Here is a 22,296-nt window from a genome sequence, read left to right on the forward strand (position 1 = left end):
TCATAGACTAACTGGTCAGTGCGTACAAATACGTACATAAGTACATTTGCACCCAAACGGGTGTTGGTGCTACCATTAAGGTGGAACCAGTGTCAGCCCTAACATTTTGGTGGCCTAAAGCAAGACAATAGAATGTGGCCCTATGTGTGCTAATGTTATTATTTTTTTTTTAAAACTTGTGTTATTCAATATAATCCAAGAGTGAGCGAGTGAAGTGATTTTATTATTTGACAAGGAGTTTTATTTGTTTTTTTAAATATAGATAAAAGTTTGAGTTTTTTAATTGTGAGTTGGTTTAGTGTTTTTTATTTTTTTTAATTGTTTGTAAAAAGAGTTTGTCAACGAGTTTAATAAGGAGTTGAGTTCTCAAGAATTGTAAGTGATTTTGTTATTTGGTAAAGGAGTTTTATTTGTTTTTTTTTTTTAGATATAGATAAAAGTTTGGGTTTTTAATTTTGAGTTGGTTTAGTGTTTTTTGTTTTTTTTAATTGTTTGTAATGAGTGGGGTAAGTATTGTCAAAGAGTTTAGTAAGGAGTGGGGTTCTCGGGATTGTGAGTGATTGTGAGTGATTTTGTTATTTGACAGAGGAGTTTTATTTATTTTTTTTAGATAACGATAAAAGTTTTGGTTTTTTAATTGTGAGTTGGTTTAATGTTTTTGTTTTTTTTTAATTGTTTGTAACGAGTGGGGTAAGTATTGTCAAAGAGTTTAATAAGAAGTTGGGTTCTCGGGATTGTGAATGATTTTGTTATTTGGCATAGGAGTTTTATTTGTTTTTTAAATATAGATAAAAGTTTAGGTTTTTTAATTGTGAGTTGGTTTAATGTTTTTTGTTTTTTTTTAATTGTTTGTAACGAGTGAGATAAGTATTGTCAAATAGTTTAATCATGAGTTGGGTTCTCAGGGATTATGAGTGATTTTGTTATTTGACATAGGAGTTTTATTTGTTTTTTTAGATATAGATTAAATTTTGGGTTTTTAATTGTGAGTTGGTTTAGTGTTTTTTGTTTTATTTAATTGTTTAGTATTATCAAAGAGTTTATTATGGAGTTGGGTTCTCGGGATTGAGGGATTAATTCAAATCGTGTGTTTATTTTTTTCTTAAATATAGTTGGTTTATTTTTTGTCCTAGAAGCAAGGACCAAAATATCGATATCGGTGAATATATCGGTGTACCTAAAAATCGATATATATCGGATATATAATATATTTGTGATCAATCCAAACTATTTAAAATATCTGAAATATATCTGAAATATATTGGAAATATCGGATTTATATTAAAAAATAGTCAAAAAGTCAAACGATATATATCGTAAATATCGATTATATCGGCGATATAAAATTTTATATCGGATATATATTGGAAAAAAGGGTTCAATATTCGGTGGATATATATTGAAAATATCGATGTCGGTGTACCATTAAAACAATATATATCGGCAATATATCAGATATATCAGCGATATTTTGGTCTTTGCCTATAAGTGGTAACTAACTAAACTTTTTATTATAAAGTTTATTGTTTCGTGCCAATAATAGTCCTATTTTTTGTTTTGGTTTGGTGGCAACTTGTTCCAGCATGCGCCCGATCTTGCCAAGGCCTGTAAAACAAATACTTGGCACCCAAAAAGGAAGAATGGAAGCCAAAAGACTATGGTCCATCATCCATATGTTCAGAGATCCTAATTTTCAGTTCTTTCAGGCATAGAACAAGGTTGAAACAGTGAAATTTATAGGACTTATGGTCCTTAGTTTCCTCTTTCTGAATTAGTCCTCCACTTCTAATTTTATCCGCAATACATGGAAGTTTTCTTTTCCACTTCTAATTTTGTCCGCAATACATGGAAGTTTTCTTTTATGACACAATGTGCTTCAGGAAGACTTTATTTATTCACTGCCAAATTCAAGTGTTTGCCCCATTTGAGCATTTGGTTGCTTGTAAGTGATTCCTTTTAGTTTTGAATTTAACTTTAGATTGGCTTCCAAATTAGCTCCCATAATAAACTTTCACTCATCCACATAGAGAAAATGGGGACCTTGATATTAAGTGAAATGAGGAAGAGAGCATCTGGATTTCTACATGAGAAGTACAAAAGTGCTAGGCTCGCATTAACTGATGTTACTCCTGCTGAGTTGTAAGTCTTTTTTCTTTCAGAAATTTATCACTTCGCGCGTCACATTATATAGATTTAAAATACATGGTACTTGTTACAAATGAGATTCTATTAAAGGACGGGGAGTGCACATTCATCTATCGCAAACAGAAAACGAAACCAAAATAATACATCTGATCATAATCATGTAACTGTTTAATTACCAAAAGACCACTGGCAACTTTTATACTCCAGGAAGTATCATAATTCATTCCTGCAAACCGAAAACAAATTGTACCTTTAAATGTGACCTTAACAATGCCTTGTCCCAAAGTTTTGGGATAGGATCGGATGAATTGAATTAGTCGTGTTCTTTCACACATGAAAATGTGATGAAGCTAGAAGTTCTACCTCAGATATCAACTAAAGTCATCCTTAGCCATCTTCCTTTCCTAAGTGGAGATCTAGTGTAACAGAGAACAACAGAATAACTACAGGAATATTAAGACCATGGAATAGGCCTTTGTTGAAGTCTTATTCTGATTTCTGGTTTCTCTTTCCTTTTAACGTTTATTGTAGATTAACTGAGGAAGCAACAAATGGTGATCCATGGGGTCCTGATGCCAAAACAATGACTAGGATAACTGAAGCATCTTTCGACGTTGATGACTATTGGAGAATTGTTGATGTTCTTCATGGGAGGTAAGTTCTATACTTTCTATGTATCCGGATACATGGGAAAGTAGTAATTTGGTTCGTATTCAATATAATTAAAACTCAGTAGTTTGATGATTGATCACTATTTATATAATTTTAGTTAAGATTTGTTGGTGGCATGCATATTGTTTTTGGGATTAACAAATATTGATACAAAATGAAATCTAATTCGATTACCAACATAACAAAATTATACTCATCTTTTTACATCATAATCTTCTAATGCCAAGCTGCTGATACTGACTCCAGCGTCCAGACACTTGATAATCGATTTAAAACAACTATCCTTACAGTTTGGATTAAATGTACATACACTAACTATTTCGTCAAACAAATAATTTGATTGCAACTACAGGTTTTATTACTTCGATTGGAAGCAATGGAGACAATCTTACAAAGCTTTAGTACTGCTTGAATTCTTACTAACTCATGGTCCTGAAGACTTTGCGGAAGAATTTCAATGCGACATAGATGCAGTTCGAGACCTTGGAACCTTTAGGCACATCGATGAAACAGGGTGCGTAACTCTATGCCAGGAAATAATGATGTTCCATAGCCGAGTGTACGGTTTTACTTGTTTACTCATATATCAAAACTATAAACTTCTTTCTTGTAGCTTCAACTGGGGAGCCAGCACGCAAAAGAAATCAGAGAGAATACTAAAACTTCTACGTGGAGGAGAATTTTTCAAAGAAGCGCGTCTCAAAGCCTTGAAAGTCACTAAAGAAATTAAAGGCTTTGGAAACTTGCTGGCTTCTCCCTCATCCTCATCACCATCAACACCGTCCTCTGCTTCGTCCTTTGGAAATTCAGGGACATCTTTTGGCTCTTACTCTACAAACAGTACTCCTAAATGGACAGATTCTGATGACTTCAACAAACAAGAATTCCAACACAATAAGGATTATTTCACAGAACACTCTTCTCATGGTGAGCTATTAAAATCGAAATCCCATACTTTAGACGACGCAATGAATGAAAATCTCAAAAAGTTACACCTATGGGATTATCGTCCTATGGAAGAAACCGGTTCCCTCCTCGACAGTAAAGAAAAGGGAAAGGAAGAGATGAAAGACCAAAGGCAGGGGTTGTTAGATGGAATACGCTCAAGACTCGCCGGTGGAGGCAGTCCTTCAAAGCTCAGGAGTATTTCAGATGTGGGAAAGGGGATGAAGAAAAAATTTGATCGCCAGTTTTCAATGGGAAACTAATTAATAGTACATGCACCCTTTTGTTAATGTGAAACTTACTAAGCATGGTATCTGTGTTTGTATATTGATGTGAGCCATTTTGAATTACATTGTTTTATGAACACCTGTATACCGCAAATATTTTGAATTACATTAGGAGTAGATTCTACGCCCAGTTAATTTGGTGTAATTTGGGAAAAACCAAATTACGGCGTAGAAAAAATTTTGTACTCTCTATCCTTAAAACCCGGCCTGTTTTTTTTGAGTTTTGGAGATACATAGTCCAAAACCATGGACTCAGCCTAAGGGATTAATAAGTGAAAATTAGGGAAGTTCTGTTTTGACATGGAAGAAGTTTGTCCTTATCCTTAAATATATATTATCGCTTTACCCTCTTGGCTCTATTTTTTGAGCATTCACAGAGTCTCCAATATTTGTAAAACTCTTTGGCTAATTACGAAAAAGTAAGAGAATAAACAATCTCATCTAGAGTTTCATAGATTCTCCAACTTTTCCTAAACACTATAGCTAATTACAAAAAAATAGAAGACAAAAAAAACTAAATTGTTAAAAATAATAGTTTCTACCGAAAATGATTTTCTTAAAACTCTTACGCCACAAAGAATAGTTTCCACACTAATCTTAGGTGAAGTTTAACATAATAAAATTTCTTTCTAGAAAAACACAATGAAATAACGAATGAAAAAATGAATTGAGTTGTCTGAACATTTACTTTATACATTTGTTAATCTCACATGTGACTAGGACAAAAAAAATAAAATAAAAGTCAACTAATCATAAAATAAGTAACAGTGTACACCCTTTATACATTTGTTAATCTCACATGTGACTGGGACAAAAAAAATAAAATAAAAGTCAACTAATCATAAAATAAGTAATAGTGTACACCCAAAACTAAGTGGACAACAAATAAAATTGTATTGTATGCACTATATGTCTATATGGGCCTAAACAAATAAACTTGGATAGATTTAATGCACCATCCACTTTGGGATTTAGACATTTAGTCATCGTTAAGGATTTCAAAAACAACAGTAATTACGACATATTCCAATTAAATTTCTGAATTTATAATTTTTTTTCAACACTATAATGTAATTTCCAATTATATATATATATACCAAACCAAAACAAATTCCAATGGAAAATTAAATTATACAAAAAAATAACATCACAAAACATATAATAGAAAATTTTGCACTCATTCTAATGCAAGTTCACATGTATATAAAAAAAATACAAAAATAACGGCAAACCAATAATGACAAATATTTTAAAATATATATAATACTACATGAAACTAAGCTCAAAGAACAATTAATGGAAATCGAAAACTGGATGCAAATACATCGAACTAATCTCAAATAATATTTAACGGAAAATCAGAAATTGGATGCAAATGCAAACATTAAACTAATTTTAAAATGTAATTAATGGGAAATCGGACTATGGATACAACTGCATTAAACTAACCTCAAAGAATAATTAACAGAAAATCAAAACTTGGATGCAAATACATCGAATTAACATAAAAAAAATAATTGTCGGGTAATGCATTGAACTAACCCTCAATGATTAAATTAATGGGAAATCGAAAATTGGATGCAACTGTATTGAACTAACATAAAAAAAAAATTAACTATAAATTGGGAACAGAAAATTCATAGAATTAATCTTAAATAATAATTAATGGGAAATCGGAAACCGGATGCAACTGTATTGAACTAATCTAAAAAAATAAACTGGATGCAAATACATTGAACTAACATCAAGAAATAATTAATGAAAAATCGAAAACTAGATGCAAATTCATTGAACTAACCTCAAACAATAATTAACAGAAAATCGGAAACTAGATGCCAATGCAACCTTATCGAATAATAAACGAGAAATAAAAAACTGGATGCAAATGCATTAAAATAATCTCAAAGAATAATTAATAGGAAATCGGAAACTGGATGCAAATGCATTGAACTGACCTCGAAGAACAATTAATAGGAAATTGGAAATTTGATGTAAATGCATTGAACTAACCTCAAAAAATAAATAACGGAAAATCGGAAACTATATGCAACTGCATTGAACTAACATCAAAAAATAAATAATAGAATTGAAAATCATAAACTGTATGCAAATGGATTGAACTAACCTCAAAACATAGTTGTGTTATATGTTGTGGGAATGTCTCGATAAGTATAGTTTTGCATTTAAAATAGTGTTTATTTTATATCTTTTCGTATGATTTAGAACGCCTTGCTATTCAAGTAGCTCCAATATGAACTTCGCCTTATCAAAACTTTAATCAAACTTCTATTATTAAACAACAAAATAAAGTTGAAGGGTTTTATCAAGGGTGAGTTTTTTTTTTTAATGGATAATGGGCTTTTCAAGTTATAAGAAATTTGGACGAGTTATCAATATAATATTCATATATAATAGTTCTGCATATATAGTTGCAAATATTTTTCAGAATAATTAATATAACATCACACGTTCGTAGATAATATTTAAAGATCCCACATAGTGAGTCATGTATAATTTAAAGAATAATTAATGGGAAATCGGGAACTAGATAATTTGATGATCCCCATATAGTAAATGAAACATAATTTATTTTTATATCTGTTTTGAAGTTGGTATTACACACCACATTGGATAATTAAAAGAAAATTAAAAACTGATTCAAATACATTGAATTGAGTTCAAAGAGTAATTAACAGGAAATTGGAAACTTTATGCAAATACAATAAACCAGACTCAAAAAGTAATTAACTAAAAATCGGAAACTGGATGTAACTGCATTAAACTAACGTCAGAGAATAACTAACAAGAAATTAGAAATTGGATGTAAATCCTTGAAAAATATTTAACAGGAAATTGAAAACAATATGCAAATACATCAAACAAACTTCAAATAATAATTAACGGGAAATTTGAAACTGGATGCAAATGCATTGAACTAATCTCAAAAAATAATTAATAGAAAATTAAAAACCGAATGCAACTGCGTTGAACTAACCTCATAGAATAATTGGTGGGAAATCAGAAACTAGATGCAAATGCATTGAAATTAAACAACCTCACAGAATAGTTAACGAAAAATCAGAAACCAAATGTAATTGAATCGAACTAACCTCAAAGCATAAATAATAAAAAACTAGATGCAAATATATTGAACTAACCTCAAATAGTTATTAACAGGAAGTCAGAAACTGTATGCAAATATAATGAACTAATCTCAAAGACTAATTAACAAAACATTGAAAAATAGATGCAACTGCTTTGAACTAATCTCAATAAATAATTAACGGGAAATCATAAATTTTGATACAACTACATTAAACTAACATCAAAAAATGATTAATGAGAAATCGAAAACTTGATGCAAATGCATTGAACTAACCTCAAAGAACAATTAACTAGAAATCAAAAATTGGATGCAACTATATTGAGCTAACCTCAAAGAATAATTAACGGAAAATCATAAACTTGATGCAATTGCATTAAACTAAAATTAGAGATTAACTAATGGTAAATCAGAATTTGGATGTAATATCTTGAGGAATATTTAACGGAAAATCAGAAATTTGATACAAATGTATTGAAATAACCTCAAAGGATAGTTAACAAGAAATAAGAAATCAGATGTAACTGGTCAAACTAACTTCAAAGTATAAATAACTAGAAATTTGAAACTAGATGCAAATGCATTGAACATCGAACTAACCTCTAAAAATAATTAATTGAAAATTAGAAACTGGATGCAGATGTATTGAACTAATTTGAAATAGTAATTAATGAGAAATTGGAACCTGGATGGAAATGCAATGAACTAATCTCAAAAACTAATTAATGAAACATCGAAAACTAAATGCAACTGCACTAAATTAACCTTAATGAATAATTAACGAGAAATCATAAACCTGATACAACTGCACTGAATTAACCTCAAAAAATAATTAACGGAAAATCGGAAACTTGATGCAACTGCATTGAACTAACCTCAAAGAATAAGTAATGGGGAATCGGAAACTAGATGCAATAACTACATTGAACTAACCTCAATGAATAATTAACAGAAAATCGGAAACTTAATGCAAATGCATTGAAGTAACCTCGAAACATAGTTGTATTATTTGTAGAGGGAATATATAATGTCTCGACAAGTATAGTTTTGCATTTTAAATAATGTTTATCATAATTATTTTTTTATGATTGAGAGTGTCTTGCTATTTAAGTAGTTTCAATATCATTTTTGCCACATTGAGCATTCTCATCAAACTTCAATTATTAAAAGAAGTCGATAGGTTTTATCAAGGTTTGGTGTTTTCTTTTTATTGAGAGTTGTGCAAAAAATTTAAATTAGTGATTAATATAATTTTCATATATATCTTATAGCTTTGTATAATTACTAATATTTTTTAGAATAATTTAATATAACGGCACCCGTTCGTAAGACGGGTTTGAAAACTAGTTATCTCTTTATGATCACATCTTCCTCATATTTGCCAAGTACTACTTCACTAGGACCTAAAGTTTTCGCTGAGTGAACATATATGTGAATCCGAAAAACTGGAAGTATGTTGTTTATCCATTTTCCAGGGTAAGAGATCCTAGCAAAACATTTTGGAGTAATCTGGAAAAGTAATGATGACTGACTAGCTATGTACTTATATAGCTACATGCAATAATCAAATTATTTCCTCCCATGCTCTTCATGGCACTATTGCCTGCAAACCAATAACAATGGTTGGTATATATCAGGGAGACGTTTGATCATTGGAATTAACAACCCCTCACAATCCAAACTTCGGTAATTTTTGTTAGAATAGTTGTATTGAAACAACAACTAAAGTAGAAACGTAAGGAACATGACAGCCAAAGATAGCAATGAAGAGACAAGGACAAAGATGAATCGGGAATAACCAAGGCGCCGGATTAGGTCAGTCCTTAAGGAAAAATTTAAGCCCCTTCGATTGGTGTGAGAAAAGATAAAGATGGTGTCTTTCTCACAGGATTCAATGGTTAACAGCTGTCTGACTTTGCACTAGAACAGACTACCCTCTAGAACAACAATATAACTCTCTCTGGCGGCTACAGGAAGAAGAGAAGAAGAAAAAGGACTGGTTTGAGTTTCTGTTTCTCTGAGTTGAGTTTCTGATGAAGTCAATTCCCTCTATGGACTCACAGTCCTATTTATAGATGTTAGGTCGGTCTCCTAAACAGATAAGGAAAAGAGAGACCAACTCCTAATAGAACACCGAAACTTGCTGCTCAAGAAAAAAACAAAACAAGTTTAGGCTATTGGTCAAACCACTACTCACAACAGTAAGCCCAAGCCCAAGCCCGAACCCTACCCGATGTGGTAGATAACCAATGTGGGACTATCTACTATGCACTAAAGTGGAGAGAACACCCTTTGTTCATCTCCTCCACTTTGCACACACACACTAGTATTTAGAAATACACAAGAGATTCCAACAATCCCCCACTATTTCAAAATACTAATAGTCCCCCACTATTTTGGAATATGATATTACAAAAGAAATGAGTTAACGAAATGCCAGAGAGAATCGAAAAAACAATGCATAAGATATTGGTGCTTTACGGGCTTGAACCAGTCATAGGGTAACATGTCTTATAATACGTGAAAGTGGTGGATTAAAAAATCTTTGAACCAACATTCCTTTGTAGTAAAATAAATCACATGCACCCACACTGCTCTTTCATTATATGCTTGTTCTACAGTGTTGCGTTTTTTGGCCCCTGCGTTGCCTGTGTTCCATGAATGCTCTTGAGTACTAGCCCGAATACTCATAAGAACCGACCCAGTTCTACATTCACGTAAGTGGATTTCCATTAGGTGTACATTGCAGTTTAAATACGCCACCTCATTAAAATATGGGCAAAATATGGGCTATGGAATCCAATAAGAGTTAAAAAAAATGCATCTTTACTCACTGCAATTCTAGTTATACAATGTATACTAAGTACCATCTCGCCATAGGGTGGGATGTCTCATAAATAAAGAATACGATAGTACATCAGGACGACGAAGTGACTTGTTTTTCCCTTTGAACCTACTTCATGGGATCTCCAATCACATAGGTAGGGTTGCCGTCAATGTCGCCCTATATATGGGCATAAGTCTCATCCCCCTCGACGTATAACCACTTGCCTCCAAAGAAATGGTGCGGTCAGACATGTGGCCAAACTAAGTCTAACCTAACATAATCTCTAGCAGCTGCTTAATTAAGTTATATCTCAAACTTACATGTATTCTTTTCCCATTGCACATAGGGTAACATGTCTTAGCTATTGCAATGAGACAGTTGCAAAGCATAGACACATCAGGAGGCTGTTTAGAGCCAATGGGAAGATTTGTCAAGAGGTTGCTAACCCACTCAACATCATCACATGCCTTTTATAAGGCGATTAGCTTGGATAATATCCAAGACACTTAATTTCCACCAAGGGTAAACACATAAAAATTATTGGATCCAGTTTATAACACATTACCCTTCCAACAATGATTGAAATCTACTAAATATAAGTCCATAATCAATGGCTCCGCTATAGTACTTGGATAAACTGACAATATACATCCAATGTTTCTTATAAGAACAATGGGTTATCAACTAAGTATACCATTAATGTAGGCAATGTCATGTCTCACATATATAATTCATCAAGTATAATAGGCTACCAATGATATTGACATATTTAGTATGAGAAAACACAAGTAGATTATTTTTCATAAGATGGATATTTGCCACAAAAGGTGTTAACGCATGCTTACTATCAGAATACCCATACTTTTCAATGAAAAATATTTCTACTACGTGCTAAAACAATATAATAAGACCAATATGAGTTATAATTCCTATATTCACCAGTCATTCAATTCTGTAGTGCCCGAAATTCCCCAAGACCATCCAGCCGGTCTGGTTTAAGGTACGCTGTGAGCTTCAACTATATTCAAACGTCAATATTTGAACAACTGAATATAGCAGTTACAGAAATGAGTTTAACAACATAATGAACTATCATTTTCAATGACGGTCTATTATGTGTTTCAAATAGGAATTTTTCTGTCTTGGACACATTTTCAATGCTAGCACTCATGATATTAAATCATCTAAACAAATAGAGATTAACACATATGTCTTGCTTTACTCTAAAGAAATGACACATCTTTATCAACAACGGTACTTTGACATCCATACGACACCAATATCCTGTTGAATTGCTCATACCATTTATAGGCACTTGAATCAACTCATACAAATATTTAACTAAATTGTATACCTTAAGCTCATCACCTGGTACTACTTTGTATTGTAGTTCCTCACAACTACTCAACTAGAGTCTTTAGAATTCTGAAGAAGAAATTCTAGTTACATGAGCAAGGTTCCAAAGTAGTATAAATCTTGTCTCTGAGTGAAACCCCTTGGCTATTATTATTAGTCTTGTATTTTGCAATACAACTATCATGTTTTAATTTTCTCTTGAAGATCCAATTCAACCTATAGATCCCCCAATAAATCAAGAGTCTAGTTTATAGGAGTTGTATCCTTCAAAAAGGACACTTCTTATAGACAGACAACTTTCTTATAGGTTAATGAATCTTCCTCAAGAAACATATAAACATCATCACCGTGAATGGTGGATATACTCACTGATAGTCTTCCAAATTTCTTATTCAGAAATTATGGGATCCTCTTATGTAGTTCATTATGAACATCCAACCACTCTATGCCAATTTCACAGAAAGCACATCCTCAAATAAAATTAGCATATAAGATATTCAATAATAGTGTGGTATCTACAAGATTGTTATCATGCATGACAATTAAAACAAACATCATTATTATGAGTTTCACCAATGAACATCTACTAGATAGTTCTAGGTCTCAAAAATATTTCTTTTAGATTCATTCACAATAGCCTTGGCAAGATAACCCCCACATTTTGAAACATTTTTGGATAGACCCAAGACCTTTCCATACTTCGTAGTTCAGTGTCTTTCCAATTATCTTGTGAGAAGAACTATGGTAAAACAGTGTCATGCATATAGGTCGATCACCACCCCCCACAGTTCAATGGTTACTCAACCTAATCAAACTTACATGCAAAATACATTATACCGCTACAAACACTAAAAGAAACACCAACAATAATATGCACTCTTATGACAAGAATATACTTTAATCAAGTCTATGATTATGGATCATATTAAACATAGTCATATTATGTTCATGCTATCTATATGAAAGAAAATTCATAAGTGATTCAAATGAATGTCAAAAATCGAATAGAAGAATTAGATGAAAAAGGTTTTACCCAAGATAATATCATTATTAGAATAAAAGAATTAGATGAAAAAGGCTTAACCCATTAATGTCTTAAACTAGAAAATTTTTACCAATAAACTATCATCGATCAAGTTCAAAGTAAATCCACGATGATTAATATCCAAAACTAGCATGCTATACAACTTTAACATATGCTATATTGGATATAAACTACAAGTTACTTCATCTAACATGTATTTTCACAACAGTACAATTATAATCATCGTCTAACAACACGTACATTCAATAGAGGTAAGCAATTATGCATTGAATACATTATAATTACTATCCAAGATTTGAGTGTGGTTGATATTAACTATCTTAAGGTCTCTCTTAGACCATCTTCATACATCTACATATGTACAAAGAAAATTAATATCAAACTATTTCTAGTCAAACCAATTAATATTTTAGTGATAAACACGTATAATTTGTTGACTAGGTTATTAAAGAAGTTTAAGCTTATGGATTTTTCTCCTAAGAAAAACTAGCATGCAACTCAAGACAAGAATATCACCATATAATCAAACCAAAAGAATTGCAAAGAGTGAAAGAATACGATACCTAACCGATTGAAAAACCGGATTACCATATTTTCCTCCTTCTAGAAAAACAGTTCAAAAGAACTATAATTCTGAACCAGCTCAGGACGAATTGGGTATCAAGCCTTATACCACTGGAAAACTCTTTGAATCAGCTATCCAACACAAGAAGCGGATTGCAAAACTGAGCTCTGAGTTGAAAGTTACAGCAGTTTCCGTAACGAGTGATGCAGCTGTCAAAAAGACGAACTTTGACGATTTTCTTAATAGAAATCTCATATTTGACTCCCACAAACGAAGGAGAAAGGTATACAACCATATAGGGTTTGATAAACCACAAAAGATCAATAAATATTCAATCTTTAATTGGTTTTCCTAACAAAAACGAAATTATTAGAAAATTTCTAAAGTCATAACCCAATAACACAAACAATAACTCAAAGTAAAAGACCTTATCTTTTGATTGCCGTATTAAAGCACTCTCCTTTGTTCCACTACAAAACTTTTTCTTTAAGATTGTTAGAATAGTTGTATTGAAACAGCAACTAAAGTAGAACATAAAGAACAGTACACAACAATGGCAATGAAGAGACAAGGACAGCAGTAACTGGGAATAACCAAGGCGCGGATTAGGCGTCCTTAAGGAAAGATTTCGCCTCTTCCAGTAGTGCAGAAAGGCAGCAGTGACATCTGCTTTCTCACAGAATTCAATGGTTAACAGCAGTCTGACTTTGCACTAGAATATATTATCCGATCCTCTAGAACAACAATATAACTCTCTATGGCGGCTATAGGAAGAAAAGAAGAATAAAAAAGACTGGTTTGAGTTTCTGTTTCTCTGAGTTGAGTTTCTGATGAAGTCAATTCCCGTCTCCTAAACAAATAAGGAAGAGAGACCAACTCCTACTACTCCAGAAAAAAGCAAAACAAGTTTAGGCTATTGGTCAAACCACTACCCACAACAGTAAGCCCAATCCCAAGCCCGAACCCTACCCGATGTGGTAGATAACCAATGTGGGACTATCTACTATGTACTAAAGTAGAGAGAACACCCTTTGTTAATCTCCTCCACTTTGCACACACACACTAGTATTTAGAAATACACAAGAGATTCCAACAATTTTGTTATCAACTTGGGGATTCAAGATCCACCGGCAATCTTCGTGCTAACTTAAATAGGCCAAATTAAACTAAAATGAAATAAACATAGATAATTGCTAGTTTGTTTAAATTTTAGCAAGAACAAAATTCAGTATCAGATAAATCCAGGAAGGCTGGAATAAATCGGTATGTGCATCCCCGCCATCAGAATGGCACAGCGATAACTCTTAATGGTGATTGCTTTGCATATCTTGATCGAACTCGGAAAATTTGAATAGAATAGGGGAGATGTCGATTTCAAATCTTGTAGTCCTATCCAAACAAATACTTATCCCATCACTATTGAATAACTTGGTGATCTGAACACAGAAACAAATAAGAGTCCTCAACAAATAAAACCATCGTCATGAGAAATTTGCACCCCTGATGCTTAGGCTACGCTACTAACTAATTTATCAAGGCTAAATTCAGTACAGAGTATGCACAAAGAATTGGAGGCTCTGCGCTAATGCATAAACTACAAACTCTAAACAAGTATCATATAAATTCATAAATGTGAAATACAGCTAATTTAACATGAAGTTTTTAGCTTTTAAGATGAAGTTTTTTTTTAACAAAAAACCAGGAAAAATTTTCTGTGTAAAACTGAAATCTGAACATTGACATTACTTTAAACTTTCCAGTATCTTGTGCATGGAAAATGCACTCCCCTAAGCTAACCCAACTTCCAAATACAAATTACATGAAATATGTTTCTTTACAAATCAAGATCTTGTCTAGGATTGCCTCCATAATCCTTCTTTTCATCTGTCCCCAGTGCATTTAAAACTGAAGTTGGACAATCAATGTCCTTGGACTTGGGTTCTGATTTTTTGCTACTCTTCAATCTCGACTTCGACGATCCAGTACTCGATCCACCGCCAGATTTGCTTGACCCTTCATTAGTTGACCCACCACCTGACTTGCTTGATCCATCAGGGTTCATGCCAGACTCCTTAGACTTCTTCCTACGTGACTTCTTAGGAATTGAAGGTGAAGGTGCGTTGCATGGAGATGGAGATCCAATATTAGAATTACAATTCTTCCGTGTTGGTGTGATTCCATTGTATAAATCTCGTCCAGGAGAATTGATTGAACCACCGGCTGAATGCCTACGTCGAGATTGCTTTCGTTCGAGTTCTGGTGATGATGGATCATCCGCTAAGGACAAGCGTCTAGCAACAGCATGGTCTGCCGAAGCTTGACTAAAAACATCTGAAGACCAATGCAATTAAAGGGCACAGATGAAGCACCATTCTTACACTCATGTAACATATTCATGTGTTTCTAAACTATAACACAAGCTCATGATCGTTGCTGCACTTAAATCTTTGATTAGCTCTATGGTGTATTTCAACTTGTGCATGCTAACGGGTGTTTAATTAATTGGCCATAAAACTAGTAAAGTGCGGGTTGTGAGTCCCAAAATTTAATGGCCTTTAGTGATTCACAGAATGGCGTGCGGAATCTAATAGGCCCTTTAAAAGTCCGCTACCAAGTGGCTTTCGTATCTCAATGTCCATTCATGTTATCAACTCATCAAAAGAAAAAACTTGCGAATTATGGTCATGAAAAGAAAGTGTATGAGATTACACTTAATAGATGGAGAGTGCGAAAATTGTCAAACCTCTGGAATGCCGTCTAGGAATATGATTCTCATTTTGTCCATTCTCATTTTGTCCTCGGGGATAATTTAACGGTGCTGATGATGATTCACTAGGTTCTCTAAACTCGTTCATCTGCAATGATTATAAAACCACACATAATATATCATTACAGGACATAGATTAAGTTCAGAAAAAATTGCCATTGAATTATTTTTCCAGACTGCCACTACCTTAGGGTCTCAGGGGGGGTCATTATATATATATAGTACACTGAACCTTGTGAAAAAGAAAATGATTTTTCAACTAGTATGGTGATTCCAGTAGTTCGGTATAGTATAAAGCTAGCTAAAAACCAAACCAATGTATTTTTGGAGTTCCTGGTGAATTTACTTACCCAACTAGGTGAATTAACAGCTGGGCCATCCCATCCGATATGGGCTACATGTTTTACATCTGTGGGATTGCCAATTTGCATTTCTGGTTCATCATCATCACTATTATCTGCATAAATACATATAACAAAACATTAATCAGATTGATTTTTTTTTTTTTTTATAGATATCAGATTGATAGTTGATAGTTCTTCTCCCCTTTCTAATATGGTCTAAGAAAACATACATTTTTAGTGAATACTTCAGGAAAAGAGAAATTACGTACCAAATATCTGAGAAATGTATCTTAGCCCCTTTAAAAGGCCTTTCATTGTTGCCGTCATAGTACTTGATGCTAAGAAAAGGTCCTAACTAACAGATCTATCAATGCACTAGCCTGAAACTGTAAGAAAACTTTATGAGAATGGGTAACTTTTAGCTAATGAATGAATCCATTCAATTTTGTTGGTTAAGTCATACATTCTACATCAAAGAAGTGAGTGTATAAACCAATAATATTAGAAGGGACCCATATTAGAAACACTATGCAGTTTCATATGAAGTTATCAACCTTAAAACCAAAGATGGCATGATGAACCTACAAATTAAATGTTTCATTCTTCACAAAAAAAATAAAATCAACATGTAGGAAACTTTGTTTACAACGAGAAGAGCAATAGCCTTTAAATTAGCACTAGTTCAATACAATAATGCTGTGGTACTGTTTCGTAACATATAGAAGCCATCATATAACCATTGGCTCAAGATATAGAACCACCAGTCTCAATCTTAAAGCTCTTGTTCAACAACAATTTACGAGGAAAGAATCACTAGCCATCCAAAATGCTAAAATTTTCCTACCTATCCTCAATGAATGCTAAGATATAATCAAAGAAAAAGTTTCAAACCTTTAGTCTTCGAAAGAAATAATGGTCACTAGAGCAGCATGAAATCTGCGACGAACTTGGACAACAATGCCGGAATTACACGACATTTTTGTGACCATCCCAAAATAATTCAGCTCAATATATACAAAATTTCATCGCCGTAAGTGTGCAACAAAGTTTTTAGAATAATAAAAGAAAACCAGTAACCAACGAGGAAAGCAAGAGACGATGGATTAATTTGCAAAATGAGTTTAAGACAAAAGGTTTGTCTCAGATGGTCTGACGACAACACGCATTGGTTAGTTGTCAATTTGTCATTAGGCCCACTGCAACAAACCAATAGATTTCCGAATTTTTGGGGTTGGAATTTCCATATTTTTAGCCCAAAAGGGATGGCTACAAAGTCGATAACTAATTAGCTATCAATGCCTATTTTAGGATCAGTTTTTAACCAGTCCTTAGAGAAAGCGCGGGAAAGGTAGTTGAAGTTTGAAGATATATAATGGACTGTACGTGCTCGTTGGTTTCTATTATGCCCATCCCCATTTGGCGGGCAAATTCGAGACCAAGCTATCAATATAGTTTGAAGCAATAACTACAGAAAATAGAAACAAAATGCTAAAGTGATAGCACAGCCTAATGCACTGAGTGATTGTGCATGGAGATGCAGCATGCATGATCTCAATGCGCAGTAAAAAAGGAAGTGCACTAAGCTGTCACCTAGAAAGCTGACATTTGATATCGCCTGGAGGAATATTTATTTAAGAGTTTGTGTGTCTAAACATTTGGTAATTTGTACTAGAAAAGTAGAAAATACATCAGATTCCAAAAGGCTTTTAGCTAAAGGTGACAGGTGTAGACGACTACTTAGCATTCTGACGTACGTATATAATGAGGTAAAGGAGTGAGCAATGAACCAATTGCCTAACTTTCCAAACCCAACTCAAAGTTCGCTACCACTCACTACATAAACTATATTATACATAGTATTTATTGGTGCTCTGAAAGCACTCTAGATCACAGAGCTTCTCAACTTGGGCGCTCTTGCGATCCCACTCCCACTTTCGCTCGCACTTCACATTCTGGTTATGCTCATAAAATTCTATAAAAGGATTCCATTGTTAAAATTCTATTAGCTTCACTTCCATATAGCACAGCACCAACTGTTATCCATCAAAGATGGATGCTGATGCTGAACCATCATTTCTGGATTTACTGGTCGTAATGGGATTCCACCCAAATTTCAGCCGAAGGCCACACGGCTTAGAGTGATGCCGAATGGCTATTTAAGTTCAACTCGTTTTGCCCACCTATGTATCTATGATGATTTTGAGCAGAGTTACAAAAAGTAAATTCTGCTATAAAGGATACTAGGGAAGAAAAAAATAATAATAACAAAAAGATAAAAGATAAAAAAGAGAATGAAAACAGGAAAAGAAGGAACACAAACAAAGTTAACGAAATTAAATTATTATAAGCAGAGTTTGACAACAGTCAATACTCGATATTAGGTATATATGATCACAAGGTTTACAAGTCAATAGTCAAGCTTGTGACGTAAATCATGAAGAATATTTGGTTAACTGCCCTCCTTAGGAAGCTTTAAGATCATCCAAGCCAACACTAGCCTGCAGTGGAAGGTAAATAAGTTGTGAAATGCCAATTTCTCAAAGGAAAGCAAATCAAGTAAATGTTCTGAGTATGTAATTCCAATTCCAATCTCACCAATTTACTTGCTTAGTAAGTTAATGATGGACATGCTAGTGGAAGTCGGTTCACTCTAATACTCTTCTAGTTTAGAGTCAAGTATATTACCTCTTCTACTGTCGTGTTCACTCTAATACTCTTCTAGGTTACAGACAAGTATATTACCTCTTCTACTGTCGTAGCTTATGCCAAAGCATGCCTTAATCAGGGATGGACCCAGGAGTTTTTTAGAGGGTATTCAAGTCGACATGCAATGAGAAGCCAATTTTTTTTACAGTAAAACATTACAACAAAAACTCAAAATGATGTTTTTTTTTTCTTTATTGCCTTTTTGTAATTATAAATGATTAATAACAACCAAAACCTGAAATTCGCTAATTGAAGTAAGTTAAAAAATTAAACGTCATTTTATGTCTATTAATCTGATTTACACTTTGTGAGCTAACAATGAATTGATCAAGGTTAAGAAGTTTGTCTAGTGACTGAGATTAGTAACATTAAAAGTGTAAGAACCAGAACCATAGTATAAATAATTAAATATTAACTTTGATTGGAAATTTGACTGAATACCCTCACACCTACGTGGGTCTGTCCCTGGCCTTAATCATATATATCTAGTACTCTGGTAGTTACAATTTCGACTAGGAAGAACAATCCAAAGTTAAATAAAATCATGGAAAAGTTTTTTTCTGTTTTGATGAATAAAGCTTTATTGGGTTTGTAATGCATAACAGTGCACAAATAAAGTAAAATAAAACAACAAGAACGGTGGGAAAAGACATCTGGTATTTTGTCTAAAAGAAAGAAAAAACAATACGGAATTCCATTTACACCTTCATATTCATTCCTTAACAGTTAAACTATTCCTCACCATTCACCTTACCACACACATACACTCTTACACAAGGCTGCTAGGATACTAACAAAGCAAATCATGCTTATCATCTTAAAGTAATTTGCTTCTTTAAACCTACACTAAACACACACACACACACACCCTAAATAACAAGTTAGGAGAATAAAAGTTACGTAGATTCCCTTCCCACTTCTCCTTCCTTGCATCTAGTTCAAATCTCAGCTCCCTCTAGTATCTTTTTTAACTAATTCTCTTTTTCCACCTTCCTTTTTATGGTCAGTAACTCAGTACAATAATTAAGTCCCTCAAGCTGAGAACCATAGATTGATGGTTATTTCCAATTTTGTTTCTTCTACACTTTATTAGGAATACTATACTTGGTTATACTTCACTTCCAGATACATAATTCAGTTTTCTCATAATGTTCTTTCATACCCCTTTTTCTTTGCATACATCCCCACCAACAAATTTAACTGTCATCATTAAGTTAACAACTTAAGCAAAAGCCAAACCGTTCCTAATGATAAAAGACCATACCAGGAACTTGTGGTTCTCCTCAAGAAGTGGAGTAAAGGTTGCACAGAATTTCTCAATATCAGCATTTATATCACCAGTTTCCCCTAACACATCCATGAATTTCTTCCTATCCGGAGCAAGTTTCATAGCAACCTGTAATTTCAGGATATCGTCAGTGAAAAAGAAACTAGATGTGTTTAAGAAATTTGAAAGATATATTCTAAGAATTGAAAGACTTATCCAATTTCACCAAATCGTGTTGGTTCACTATGTACAATATCCTAATTCAAAAAAATACTTTAATATCTTTGTTAATCAGTACAATATGACTTCTCATAACCATGCTTCTAAGAGCATCTATTATGATAAATGGGAGTCGCACACTAGTACTAATAATTGGATTCAAAAATACCATAAGAAACATTCTCTAAAGAAAAAGTTGATGCATGCTCTACGTTGCTATAAAATAGTAAAATAGTTCCGAGTGCATAAGAGGTATTACAGTGAAAGTTGAACTGGCAAGCCAGCCGTGCCACTTTTTCAGGGTCTTTCCGTATGAATTACTACAAGCTTGAGACATAGCCCAATCCGGATGTTCAAGTAAGTTGCGGAATAATTCCACTAGAAAATCCATGGCTCTGAAAAAAAAATAAAGCAGCATATATGTAAAAAGCCAGAATAGAAAATCTCTGCTACTTTGAAAGAAAGAGGATCAAGTTGCAACAGTAAAACATGTTTCCAGTTCATGGCCACCAATTCTGTCATCTATCTAAAGTTAGATTTATCCAACACCAACTTGCAACACGTGATTTATATCCTTCATTCAGTTTCCCTTTTTTTTGGGTGAACTATTCTTCTTTTCTTGATAATAATAATTATTAAAAAAAAAATGGCCACAAAAAAATATATCTTTACACACAATATGTGGGATCTTCCCCATTCAATTCAAATAATTCAATACTTAACACTAAGTGGGATCTGCCCCATTCAACTTTAGAACCAAGATACAGATTAAAAAGAGCGTTGCTAAGTGGGCCTACTGCACATTGGTCGGACTATTACATGCCCAGTCCAAACTTTAGTATGAAACCTGCAAGTAAAAGTACAATGTGTATGCCGGCCATATAAAAGACCAGGTCTAGAGCGTAGACATCTAAATAGTGCTAAGAAATAGAGGGCTAGGGATTATGCAACTACACAAGTACATGCACAAGAAAAGACAATTTTCTATACCTTGTCAACCAAAGAAGACCATTTGTGCAACTTGATGAACCTTTTGCAGTTTTAGATTCAACCTCTACTTTCACCATATTGTACAAAAAATTGAACTGTGAAGGATTAGAAGAATATTTGGCTTCCAACCTCTGCAAAGAGAGACAGCGAGATGAGAAGTAATGATTCGGAAAAAGATAAAAAATGGTTTAACTTGCTACTTATCCACAATAGATATTTTTTTACCTAGAAGACAAGAGCAAAGACTGACTATTCATACCATCTTTGCGCAAAACAAATATGCATACACATGCTGGTGTGAATAAAAAAACACATACAATATAATTTAAGACATAACAATGAGTTGGAAGGAAAAGCTTATAAATGTAGAAAACATAATCCTTGTAAGTGGAAAACAAAAGAAGGCATATGAAAAATGAACTTGTTACCGATATATTGCCTCCAATATCAGATTTGACTAGTGTCATGGCAGCTCCAAACTTATCTGACATAATAAAGAAATTAGTTTACACAATTCCGTCATAGAAAAACAGGTGATTGTTAAATGCAAATAATAATACCTATAACAGGAAGTATGTTCTTGCAGACATCCAAGAAAGGCTTGGTCAGCATCTCCCCGTCTTCAGATTTAACATACTTAATCCCTTCCAACGACGGACTGAATACAGTTCCCTCCATTTTTCACTTTAATCTTAGAATTGTTCCAGCGACAAAAATGGTAATGCCAGATCCAAGAATCTAATGATGATGATGGAGAATAATAATTTTCAATCTATGGGCTTTGGGCTGGTTTCACTCAGGGTTCAGCTCCAACAACAACAACAATTTACGTGGACAGTCCACTGTTCTAAAAATCGGTCTCTAGGCGGTGGTGCCCAACCGACTCACCTAGGCCCAAGTCGTTTAAAAAATCGGTAGACTAATTAGGCGGGTCTAGGCGGACCGATTAAGCAGGCTAGCGGCCTCTAGGCAGTCCAGTCAAGTTTTTTTTTTTTATTATTATTATTTTTGAATTGATTAAATGTTGAAAATTAAAACACATGTTGGTTTTAGATTTG

General features: G+C 33.5%; 3 protein-coding genes across 7 annotated transcripts; 1 reads left to right on the forward strand and 2 right to left on the reverse strand.

The window, feature by feature from the left end:
- Positions 1 to 1,806: 1,806 nt before the first annotated feature.
- LOC147500277 (ENTH/VHS family protein) lies at positions 1,807 to 4,348 on the forward strand. Of its 4 annotated transcripts, XM_086559315.1 has the most exons (5): positions 1,807 to 1,942; positions 2,028 to 2,139; positions 2,677 to 2,799; positions 3,170 to 3,331; positions 3,431 to 4,348. In XM_086559315.1, exons 2-5 carry the CDS (start codon positions 2,033 to 2,035, stop codon positions 4,023 to 4,025), a joined length of 987 nt encoding a protein of 328 aa, XP_086415441.1. In that variant the 5' UTR covers positions 1,807 to 1,942; positions 2,028 to 2,032; the 3' UTR covers positions 4,026 to 4,348. The 4 variants fall into 4 exon arrangements, with proteins under 4 accessions (XP_086415441.1, XP_086415439.1, XP_086415438.1 ...); XM_086559313.1 differs by having other exon boundaries at positions 3,170 to 4,348; XM_086559314.1 differs by having other exon boundaries at positions 1,900 to 2,139.
- A 10,256-nt stretch (positions 4,349 to 14,604) lies between these two features.
- On the reverse strand, positions 14,605 to 17,242 carry LOC147500278 (uncharacterized). Of its 2 annotated transcripts, none has more exons than XM_086561960.1 (5): positions 16,948 to 17,242; positions 16,326 to 16,442; positions 16,063 to 16,169; positions 15,689 to 15,800; positions 14,605 to 15,276 (listed from the first exon to the last, which is right to left on the reverse strand). In XM_086561960.1, the coding sequence occupies exons 2-5, from the start codon at positions 16,381 to 16,383 to the stop codon at positions 14,780 to 14,782; spliced, it is 774 nt and encodes a 257-aa protein (XP_086418086.1). In that variant the 5' UTR covers positions 16,384 to 16,442; positions 16,948 to 17,242; the 3' UTR covers positions 14,605 to 14,779. The 2 variants fall into 2 exon arrangements, with proteins under 2 accessions (XP_086418086.1, XP_086418087.1); XM_086561961.1 differs by having other exon boundaries at positions 16,326 to 16,436; positions 16,948 to 17,070.
- Positions 17,243 to 18,380: 1,138 nt separating this feature from the next.
- On the reverse strand, positions 18,381 to 22,020 carry GLTP1 (glycolipid transfer protein 1). Its single transcript, XM_086561963.1, has 6 exons — positions 21,799 to 22,020; positions 21,667 to 21,722; positions 21,239 to 21,369; positions 20,508 to 20,643; positions 20,027 to 20,158; positions 18,381 to 18,554 (listed from the first exon to the last, which is right to left on the reverse strand). Exons 1-6 carry the CDS (start codon positions 21,914 to 21,916, stop codon positions 18,519 to 18,521), a joined length of 609 nt encoding a protein of 202 aa, XP_086418089.1. The 5' UTR covers positions 21,917 to 22,020; the 3' UTR covers positions 18,381 to 18,518.
- Positions 22,021 to 22,296: the final 276 nt, after the last annotated feature.

This window comes from Coptis chinensis, chromosome 5 (genome assembly GCF_015680905.1).
Source record: "Coptis chinensis isolate HL-2020 chromosome 5, ASM1568090v1, whole genome shotgun sequence".
NCBI lineage: Eukaryota > Viridiplantae > Streptophyta > Magnoliopsida > Ranunculales > Ranunculaceae > Coptis > Coptis chinensis.